Source organism: Ranitomeya variabilis, chromosome 3 (genome assembly GCF_051348905.1).
Source record: "Ranitomeya variabilis isolate aRanVar5 chromosome 3, aRanVar5.hap1, whole genome shotgun sequence".
Lineage (NCBI taxonomy): Eukaryota > Metazoa > Chordata > Amphibia > Anura > Dendrobatidae > Ranitomeya > Ranitomeya variabilis.
Genome location: NC_135234.1, coordinates 97,722,839 through 97,734,591, shown reverse-complemented (window position 1 = coordinate 97,734,591; position 11,753 = coordinate 97,722,839). Strand labels below are relative to the sequence as shown.

General features: G+C 40.6%; 1 protein-coding gene across 1 annotated transcript in view; it reads right to left on the bottom strand.

The window, feature by feature from the left end:
* Positions 1 to 1,477: 1,477 nt before the first annotated feature.
* The window catches only part of CCDC92B (coiled-coil domain containing 92B), a 101,625-nt gene continuing 91,349 nt past the window's right edge, over positions 1,478 to 11,753 (bottom strand). The window contains exon 4 of the mRNA XM_077294404.1: positions 1,478 to 3,035. Coding sequence (XP_077150519.1) covers positions 2,293 to 3,035 — 743 coding nt within the window. The 3' untranslated portion in view covers positions 1,478 to 2,292. The remainder of the gene's footprint in view (positions 3,036 to 11,753) is intronic.

Below are 11,753 nucleotides of genomic sequence, written 5' to 3'. Positions count from 1 at the left end.
ACTGTACAAAGACAAACGCATCATAGATCTCATAGAGCAGAACTATATTGTGAAATGTTAAAAGGTTAATCCAAAACTTAAAAAAAATAAAAACAGGCAGATAGTTGCTATCTATCTGCCTGTTGTGCCCGATGCAGATCTCTGCCAGCACAGAGAAGTCCCAGGCTTCTCCTTGCGGGCATTTAGTTTTCCGCTGATGTCACGTCGACAGAGCAGCAACTTCTCTTCCGCACTGCTCTGTTGATGGGGCGTGACTGCTGATGTCATGCTGATTGACAGCCAGCTCCCTGTTGCCTAACTGCTGCCCTGTCTACAGAACAGCCCGGAAGAGGAAGAAATGCTCTGTTGTAATTGAGATGTTGAATTGGCAGCAGGAGCGGTCAATGACCACTCTGTGTCGGTGCTTGGTAGAACTGGCACGCAGTTAGCAACTACTTGCCTGTTAATTTTTAGGCCCATAGTAAAAAAAATTGTCCTTGATAATCCCTTTAAGTGTATTCTTGTAAGCATCTACCACACAAGGTTACAGATTTATGGCAGAACACAGTGCAATGTCTATAGTGGTTATATATGAAGGACAATGATGTGGGCTTAGTGGTATTCACCCCGACAGCCATATATAATGTATAGCCCACCTGTTATTGTACTAAACTAATCCCTATGTGTGAGTGATATCTCAAAATAAGATTGTTGGCTCAATCCCCGCTGACAGTCCCTCTTTTCTCCTGCCGTTCCTTTCCACTGTCCAATACCCGATGATGAGTTTTCAGTGTTGACTTGTAAAGAGCAGGAACCAACAGTGAGGAGCATGGTCATGCCTATCACAAGAGGAGGTTACCTTTTGAAATGAAAATATGTACTCTGGGGACAGGTACATTTTAGTTGTCCTTAACAGGTAAACAATGATTTCTGCACCTGATTATACAATTTTGAGGAAAGGGACGTTCTACCAATTCTTTGTTAAAAACTTGTCAAAAGGAATAAACAGAAGAAAATCCAAAGTGTCAAGTATTTCAAATGCACAGCCCGTCTTTGATTTATATATATATGCAAATTGCAGAGCTCTAAAAGAAAATCACATATTCCCAAAGCAGTTCTAAATCTAATCACTTAATGCTTCCACATTGCCTGAGGATAAATCAATGAATGAGAAAATCACTTTCAGAAAAAAAAAACTAGTTAAAGAAAGGCCTTGTCTTATCGTGTGCATGTTGGGCATTTCCTCTAAAAATTTTCATGAGTAAGGTAAAAAAGCAAGCACTGCGCGAAAATTTTATCAAGACTGAAATGCAAGGATGGAACCAGCAAAGTAACTATTTCATAAAGATTAGATGATGAATAATTAAAGTGTCTTCTTGTCTAGCCATCAATGACATCATCACGTAATTCTAAGCCTAATAATACTGTCTACATGGCGATCAGCTCTATAGGAAATACTTCTTCACCTAGTCGTGATGTAATTAATTATTACTTTGGTATCAACTAGAAAAATTTAATTGATTCAAATCAGATATTGAGAAACCAGCTCATTCATGTTCAGTTGTGCAAACTGGAGGGTTAATATACAGTTTCGGACAATGTAAAAATAAATAGAGCATCTTTCTCCTTGTAGAAAAATCATATTGTAGTCCATTCACCTGATTCCTGAATTCCTTGAGCGTGTAATATGATTTTGCATTGACGTCCGTTCTAATAAAAATTTGGAAATTTAAACTTCCTTAGATTGAAAAAACAAACAAACAAAACATATTTCGATTATCCTGTACCAGGGGTGAATAAAACAGTTGGTTCCTATGGTAGATAGAGAGGCCAAGCAGCAAAGAGACCTACTGTATGGGAGGCCTAGGAATAAGCAAATACTGTATTGGGAAAAACAACATCATCCTCCAGGAGTAGTGCATAGTCTTTCTTTTGCTTATATGAGATTAGAAATTTGTAGGATATATAAATTATGGTTATTGTTGCTTAGGTTATAATTAATGAATCCCTTCAGAACTGAGATGAATGATATAAAAATAGAATTATAACAAAAATAAGGTCACAAGACTTGTTAAAAGAAGGGCATTGGAGAAAATGTGCTGTCCAGTGTACACGGGGAATACTCTGTCATTAGGCATTGGGAGAGGACTGCAGCCAAACACAGGAAGACAATAACAAAAGAGACCGTTCCTTTAAGTCCAAAATGTTTGTGGACATGTATGTTAGTGAAGTACCCGCATTTCCTCTTCGTCAGCCATTTTATGGCCTATTAGGCTCGGCTACATATCCTTCAAATAAAATCTATCTACTGCTTTATTCTGAATCTTGTGAGCGTTGTCGGGCCAATGCCCTCCTCTTTCCTCTCTCACTTTTTGTAAGTTTTGTTTTGACAACAGGAATAGGAGGTGGCGTATCCTCGTTATCTGACGACAGTCTCTCCGACCATTGAGCGCCCGCTGCCAGACTGCTACCAGCAGGGCCTGAAGCACTTTTATCACAGTGGGGTTTTGTGTCTGATCTCTGTCGATGAGGCGGCTGCATATACCTCTTGGGGTATAAAAATAGAGCTGGATCTGGCATGGCTTCCAAATCATCATAGTTGGTCATTTGATCTCTCTGAAAACAGTCTCTTGACTTATCTACACCCAAGGAACAGTCAGGTCTCCAGACACTGTGGTTTTTATGAACTCTCCGTCTGGCTCTTCCTTCATGGTATGGTTGCTTGACTCCTACGATGTCCAGCGGCCGTGAGGTCATCTGACAGCTGTTTTGTGAGCTTTGCGGCTTTTGCTTAGAGGCATGCAATTGGAAGGACAAATAAGCTGCAGCTTCAGTTTGTTTATGCAGTTCTGTATTTAATATGGTCACTCTGTGACTTCTTTTCTTCAGCTCCTCCAGGAAACGTCTTTCTTTCTCCCTTAGTTTAGATCTCAATGCTGCAACTCGATTCTCTCGGAGATAGAGATCCTTCTTTAACTGGAGGTTCAGGTGTTCTTTTTCTATGTACCTGGCTTCCAGAATTCTGCATTTTTCCTCCATTTCAAATTCAAGTTGATCTGAAAAAGTATAAAGATGCGTTAGCAGTGCCTAATAATGCTTTGGAGTAATTATGACATTTTCTAAAAAGATACGGCGTTGTTTCTGTCTAGTACTACATGCTTACGTATGCTACAACTTTACTTGCTTTTGTGGCACCATTAATTTCCACAGCACTTTACAAACATCATCATCACTGTCCTTCTTGGGGCTGACAATCTAAATTTCCTATTTGTATGTTTTTGGAGTGTTGGTGGAATCTCATACAAACATGTAGAGAAGACAAATCCTTGCAGATGTTGTCTTTGGCGTGATTTGAATCCTTGGACTCTGGTGCTACAAAGTTGGATCCCAACTTTGCAGTCTTCTCACAAGTATGTAGGCATCTCTTTCTAGAACTGATTCCCCCTTAAATAAGACAGGGTATTATCTGAACTAAAGCATAAATGATAACCAAACTTTTATAGAATTTTATCCCTTTTTTAGTGCTGGTTAGGAACTGGACCCACGATAACCTAAATCACCAATAGCTTATGCTCGAGCGCAAGAAAATTGGTGCATCAGCCTATAGACTTTCTGTTGAACCTGTCCAGATACTTTTGGTTTGAGCCAATGATGAGGTTTTCAGGACCCAGAACCCCCACTGATTAACAGTACTGAATAACATAACACATATTTACAAATTAGTGACCATTTAAATCCAGTTTTCTGTATATATCATGTAGGTAAATGTTACCTTTACATGTATATATCATGGTATGTAATGGTTATGAAATTATTGAAATCAAGCCATATAACTTGTCATATATACACCATGATAATGTGGAGAAGCTTCGCCAGCCCATCAGATATCTCCACCCAACACAACACACATTAATATTCTCTTTCATTTGAGTCACAGCTGCAAAATTTACATTTTAAAAGCAGACACATTTTAGAAGCCGGCTAAAACAAGTCTTGATTAGCACTGCTTCTAATAATTATATTATAGCCAAAAGTCTGGCTGGGGGTGCTGAATACAACACTGAGCCTGTAGGAAGCTTCTGTTCTCATGCCATGAGGTGTTCCATGTCTGTGTCTGGGAAAGGAGGAGGAAAATTAGGAGGTAATGGATAAAATGTCTCAGAACCTGTAATTACAAAAGCTGTTGATTCCCATTTCTTGCATATTTCAGTAGCAGAAAGCAGGTTAATGCTGAACAGTATGAGTATAAAAGCTAACTTCTATATGTGTCGGGCACATGATATCATCTGTGTTTTTACCCCCAAACTGCCATCAGCACCATAATGTTCTGCTTTAGTAATTTCTAAAACTGTGATTGATTAAAAAAAAGGTTGAAGAGAATGTATCCTCAGAAAATTACATATTGTTTCAATCAAGGATTGGGCTAAATATATATATACAGTGGGGCAAAAAAGTATTTAGTCAGTCAGCAATAGTGCAAGTTCCACCACTTAAAAAGATGAGAGGCGTCTGTAATTTACATCATAGGTAGACCTCAACTATGGGAGACAAACTGAGAAAAAAAATCCAGAAAATCACATTGTCTGTTTTTTTTATCATTTTATTTGCATATTATGGTGGAAAATAAGTATTTGGTCAGAAACAAACAATCAAGATTTCTGGCTCTCACAGACCTGTAACTTCTTCTTTAAGAGTCTCCTCTTTCCTCCACTCATTACCTGTAGTAATGGCACCTGTTTAAACTTGTTATCAGTATAAAAAGACACCTGTGCACACCCTCAAACAGTCTGACTCCAAACTCCACTATGGTGAAGACCAAAGAGCTGTCAAAGGACACCAGAAACAAAATTGTAGCCCTGCACCAGGCTGGGAAGACTGAATCTGCAATAGCCAACCAGCTTGGAGTGAAGAAATCAACAGTGGGAGCAATAATTAGAAAATGGAAGACATTCAAGACCACTGATAATCTCCCTCGATCTGGGGCTCCACGCAAAATCCCACCCCGTGGGGTCAGAATGATCACAAGAACGGTGAGCAAAAATCCCAGAACCACGCGGGGGGACCTAGTGAATGAACTGCAGAGAGCTGGGACCAATGTAACAAGGCCTACCATAAGTAACACACTACGCCACCATGGACTTAAATCCTGCAGTGCCAGACGTGTCCCACTGCTTAAGCCAGTACATGTCCGGGCCCGTCTGAAGTTTGCTAGAGAGCATTTGGATGATCCAGAGGAGTTTTGGGAGAATGTCCTATGGTCTGATGAAACCAAACTGGAACTGTTTGGAAGAAACACCACTTGTCGTGTTTGGAGGAAAATGAATACTGAGTTGCATCCATCAAACACCATACCTACTGTAAAGCATGGTGGTGGAAACATCATGCTTTGGGGCTGTTTCTCTGCAAAGGGGCCAGGACGATTGATCCGGGTACATGAAAGAATGAATGGGGCCATGTATCGTGAGATTTTGAGTGCAAACCTCCTTCCATCAGCAAGAGCATTGAAGATGAAACGTGGCTGGGTCTTTCAACATGACAATGATCCAAAGCACACCGCCAGGGCAACGAAGGAGTGGCTTCGTAAGAAGCATTTCAAGGTCCTGGAGTGGCCTAGCCAGTCTCCAGATCTCAACCCTATAGAAAACCTTTGGAGGGAGTTGAAAGTCCGTGTTGCCAAGCAAAAAGCCAAAAACATCACTGCTCTAGAGGAGATCTGCATGGAGGAATGGGCCAACATACCAACAACAGTGTGTGGCAACCTTGTGAAGACTTACAGAAAACGTTTGACCTCTGTCATTGCCAACAAAGGATATATTACAAAGTATTGAGATGAAATTTTGTTTCTGACCAAATACTTATTTTCCACCATAATATGCAAATAAAATGATAAAAAAACAGACAATGTGATTTTCTGGATTTTTTTTTCTCAGTTTGTCTCCCATAGTTGAGGTCTACCTATGATGTAAATTACAGACGCCTCTCATCTTTTTAAGTGGTGGAACTTGCACTATTGCTGACTGACTAAATACTTTTTTGCCCCACTGTATATATATATATATATATATATATATATATATATATATATATATATATATATATATATATACTGTATTTAAAATAAAATTGTAGGCAATTTTTATTCATATCACAATCTGTATTAAAAAGAAAAGAAAAGCAGAAGTCTTGCAATTTTCATACTGATCACTGGGTCTATTTCAGGCTCATACTTTCTGTCCTTCAAGGAACTGTTTTCAGCAGACTCATTATTAACACAGGCAGCATCACAATGTCTGGTAACACCTCTATACACAGCTGAAACACAGGATCCACCATTCCCATTAGGTGATGTCACAACTCCCCCTATTCATCTTCCCTTCACAAGGACCTTGGCACAGGCTTGTTAGTGGGTCTTAATCAATATATTGCTGCTTATGTGAATGTGGATTTCTTGAAACAACAGGAAGTAGGAGTCTAAAATAGCCTTAATGGCCAGAGGGAAAAAAATCCCAAAGCAATAGGTCATATTCTGATGACACACACTTTTTAAAGACCACTGATGATGACATATAAAACAAGCGTTTTTGCAGTAAAATTAAGTTAGGTGGGATTAATTATGATTTGACTCCAGCTCCTTGACGGTCGATTCTAGGAGACATAAAATTTGGCATCTGCTTTAGAAAATAAAGGAGCAGAAGAGCATGGTAGTGGTGCCAGTGTGACGCCCCAGGGTCCTGGTTGTCACAGTGACATTGCTTTCCTCACGGGGAGAGTGATGTTACGTTTGGAAGCGATGAAGGAGATCTTTTATCAGGTAACGACAATGCATCCAACATGTTCACACTCCGGGCCAGAAGGGGGAGCTCTTAACCTGTTTAAGGTGGACTCCCCTATAACTACATCCTGATCTGGAGGAAAAGTGTGCAGAAAGTGAGAGACACAGAAGAGAGCAGACCGACATAGAGTGCCAGAAGGTCTGAAGGGGTTGTGTAGTCTGAAGCACTACAGCTCCTGGAAAGAGACATATAGAAAGCCGAACATTCAGTAAGTGTGCAGGAGAGCAAAGCACAGGAGAGTGACATTAGGGGAGATCAGCTGCAAATGAACTATCTCCTTCTGAAGTGCAGATAACCGGTAGCCGGAACACCAAGGACTGTAGAGAGAACATCTGTGAGGACCTTATCTGAAGCCATAGGCAGTAAGGGACTACAACACCACCGAGCTAGAGGAAGGCTTTTAACTCCACCTGGTAAAGGGGACTCTGGATTTGCTTCCAAACTGGCCGGACCCTGCCTGCCGTGTGATCTGGTGCTCTGGACTGTGGCTGCTGAAGTCTTCAGTAAACAAGGTAAAGAGACTGCAAACCTGTGTCCTCGTTCTTTACTGTGCCATTCACCATCTTCCATCTACACACCGGGAGCCCTGGGGAAATACTTCACCCGTGGGAAGGTATACCATCTAGCTGCCATAACATCACCCCAGAGGACCCCTTAAAGCAGCGTCGGTCCCCACTGACCGAATACCACAGGTGGCGTCACGAACATAAACTTTATTCCCTTTAAAGACCTTCCCCTTTTACATGGGCGCCCAGGGCAACGGACCGGGTCGCAGCCACCATGACATCCCATTGTGAACGCAGGACCTGGTACTGAGTACCCCACGGCCCTGGCGGGCTACTCACCAGTTTAGATGGGTAGAGTTAAAAAAAAATACCAGAACTGTTCTTTCAAATGTTAATATTTTTAGAAAAAGAAATACACAATTACTTTGTTTTAATAATATGGATTACTGTACCCCTGAGTATTATGATATGGAGTTCAACCACCATAGCAGTCATTACAACTCCCTATGGGCTGAAAAATGCAAACTAAGAGGGCATCACTATCAAGGATATCAACCTAACATATACCATTTAAGAAAAAAAAAAGAAAAAGTAGTAAGCAAGTACAAAAGGGATCTCCATAAGTACAAAAAATTGATTATACAACTGTACAAAAAGGACAAGGAAAAACTTCAACACACAATAGGTAGCAATAACTACAATGAACCCTCAATATAGTAATAACCTACCCCTTTTTGCCAAAAAATGTATCATTTAACAAAGTACCATTTAAAATGCAATAGAATATTGACCCAAAGGACCAGTAAGTGCCAGTTCCAAACAATGTCAAGCAATAAACAAGAATCTGGTCCTATAGAAACACCTCAAAATAGCAAATAATATACTCGGGATGATAAATAGAATATTGGAGATAACAACAAGTCGTTGTAATAATAAACCCTCTAATGGGGAAATATGCACAAAAGATCTATAGTTAAAAAACCCATAGTAAACCATGAGATAATGGGTATAGGAGGGATCTGTAAGTTGAGGCAGATGAGGAAGAAATCTGAAAGTGTATCACCACTAGTCTTGTGGCTTCATCAGGTGTGTAGTGAAGGCAAGTAAAAAAGTCCTTTATATATGCAGCAGATGAGTGATCATCAATTAATTATTTATTTATTTATTATACTCATTTATATAGCACCATTAATTCCACAGCGCTTTATATACCGTACATTATTGGCACTGTCCCCGATGGGGCTCACAATCTAAATAGTTATCATATACAGGTCCTTCTCAAAAAATTAGCATATAGTGTTAAATTTCATTATTTACCATAATGTAATGATTACAATTAAACTTTCATATATTATAGATTCATTATCCACCAACTGAAATTTGTCAGGTCTTTTATTGTTTTAATACTGATGATTTTGGCATACAACTCCTGATAACCCCAAAAACCTGTCTCAATAAATTAGCATATCAAGAAAAGGTTCTCTAAACGACCTATTACCCTAATCTTCTGAATCAACTAATTAACTCTAAACACATGCAAAAGATACCTGAGGCTTTTAAAAACTCCCTGCCTGGTTCATTACTCAAAACCCCCATCATGGGTAAGACTAGCGACCTGACAGATGTCAAGAAGGCCATCATTGACACTCTCAAGCAAGAGGGTAAGACCCAGAAAGAAATTTCTCAACAAATAGGCTGTTCCCAGAGTGCTGTATCAAGGCACCTCAATGGTAAGTCTGTTGGAAGGAAACAATGTGGCAGAAAACGCTGTACAACGAGAAGATGTGACCGGACCCTGAGGAAGCAGTGGACTGAGTCTGGTGTGGAAACATCCAGAGCCACCGTGCACAGGCGTGTGCAGGAAATGGGCTACAGGTGCCGCATTCCCCAGGTAAAGCCACTTTTGAACCATAAACAGCGGCAGAAGCGCCTGACCTGGGCTACAGAGAAGCAGCACTGGACTGTTGCTAAGTGGTCCCAAGTACTTTTTTCTGATGAAAGCAAATTTTGCATGTCATTCGGAAATCAAGGTGCCAGAGTCTGGAGGAAGACTGGGGAGAAGGAAATGCCAAAATGCCTGAAGTCCAGTGTCAAGTACCCACAGTCAGTGATGGTGTGGGGTGCCATGTCAGCTGCTGGTGTTGGTCCACTGTGTTTCATCAAGGGCAGGGTCAATGCAGCTAGCTATCAGGAGATTTTGGAGCACTTCATGCTTCCATCGGCTGAAATGCTTTATGGAGATGAAGATTTCATTTTTCAGCACGACCTGGCACCTGCTCACAGTGCCAAAACCACTGGTAAATGGTTTACTGACCATGGTATTACTGTGCTCAATTGGCCTGCCAACTCTCCTGACCTGAACCCCATAGAGAATCTGTGGGATATTGTGAAGAGAAAGTTGAGAGACGCAAGACCCAACACTCTGGATGAGCTTAAGGCCGCTATTGAAGCATCCTGGGCCTCCATAACATCTCAGCAGTGTCACAGGCTGATTGCCTCCATGCCACGCCGCATTGAAGCAGTCATTTCTGCCAAAGGATTCCCGACCAAGTATTGAGTGCATAACTGAACATTATTATTTGATGGTTTTTTTGTTTGTTATTAAAAAACACTTTTATTTGATTGGACGGGTGAAATATGCTAATTTATTGAGACAGGTTTTTTGGGTTATCAGGAGTTGTATGCCAAAATCATCAGTATTAAAACAATAAAAGACCTGACAAATTTCAGTTGGTGGATAATGAATCTATAATATATGAAAGTTTAATTGTAATCATTACATTATGGTAAATAATGAAATTTAACACTATATGCTAATTTTTTGAGAAGGACCTGTATAGCGTCCAGCTGTCTATGAGATGCATAAAGCAGCATGGTGTCATGGTCATAGCGTTTCTGCAATCAATGTAGGCATAAGGTCTGAGCGAGTTGACTATAAAGTTGTGTGAAAATAGACAGACATAAAGTTTGCTGAAAATGTGCAACACATACATAATGTGATACATTTTTGGCAGAAGGGGGTAGGTTGCTACCTTATTGAGGGTACAATGCTGCATATTGGCTTTTTAAGAGTTTTTTTATTTTTTTAAATTATTTCTACTTATGGAGATCCCTTTTGCGTTTGCATATTTCTTTTTCTTTTGTCTTAAATAACTCCTTCTGGGTTGTTACGTGTTCAGCAGCCAGTGTTAAGTTGTGATGTGATAAGATAGCACGTCTTCTCACTCCCGCTTCCCCATCTCGCCATCCAGTAATCCAGATGCTCCAGCAGAGCTCCTTGTTTTTACATTAATGTGACAAGCATATGACTGCAATAGCCACATGAATATAGTATTCTGTGATATCTACTGTTTTTTTAAATGTTTCCAAGCCTGGATAACCCTTTTAAGACTTTTAGCACGAGCATCCTGGAGTTAGTTTGTTAACATGCATCTTCTTCTCATCTTTCGATCTGACCCAACACTAAGTGGCAGCAAAGTACAATACATTAAAGGACTTCCTAGTCTGCAGACCTAGAAACCTGTGTCCATGGGAAAACGCAGCACAACTCAGGCAATCACAGATCCTACACTATGTATACTGGGTATTAAAAGGTACACCAATATTTCAAGTACATTAGATAAAATATTAGGCACTATATTATCAGGATTTCTCTTATACATTATAGTGTTGGTAAGGGAGTTGACTCATGAAGACAACCACAGTCCAATGCTTATCTAGGTCATATCAAATCATGGAAGATGGCCTTCTTATCAGGAACCCCAACCTCCCCCACACATTTGGCAAAAATTTTTGAAAATCTCAGTAATACATTGGTGGCAATTCATCTAATATTATATATTACATTATTTTTCCTGTGACGCTTCCACTCCCATCACTCCCCCTCTGCCTCAGCGTGTGCCAGGAGTGGAGCTGACTAGATGCTGAGATGCTCTGCAGAAGCCAGAGCAGCGGGGGAACGAGGAGGAGAGGTAAGTATTGCGTGTATGTGTGTATCTGCTGCATGATACTGTGTGTGGGGGACTGCACTATACTGTGTTATGTTTGTGCCTGCTGCACGATACTGTGTGTGGGGGACTGCACTATACTGTGTTATGTGTGTGTCTCCTGCACTATACTGTGTGTGTGGGGGGCTGCACTATACTGTGTTTTGTGTGTGTCTGCTGCACTATACTGTGTGTACAGGGACTGCACTACACTGTGTGTGTGGGCTGCACTATACTGTGTGTGGGGGGCTGCACTATACTGTGTGTGTCTGCTGCATGATACTGTATGTGGTGGGACTGTACTATACTATGTTATGTGTGTGTCTGCTGCACTATACTGTGTGTTGGGGCTGCACTATACTGTGTGTGTGGGGCTGCACTAAATTCTGGGGGACTGCACTATACTGTGTGTGTGGGGGCTGCATTATACTGTTTGTGGGGGTCTGCAT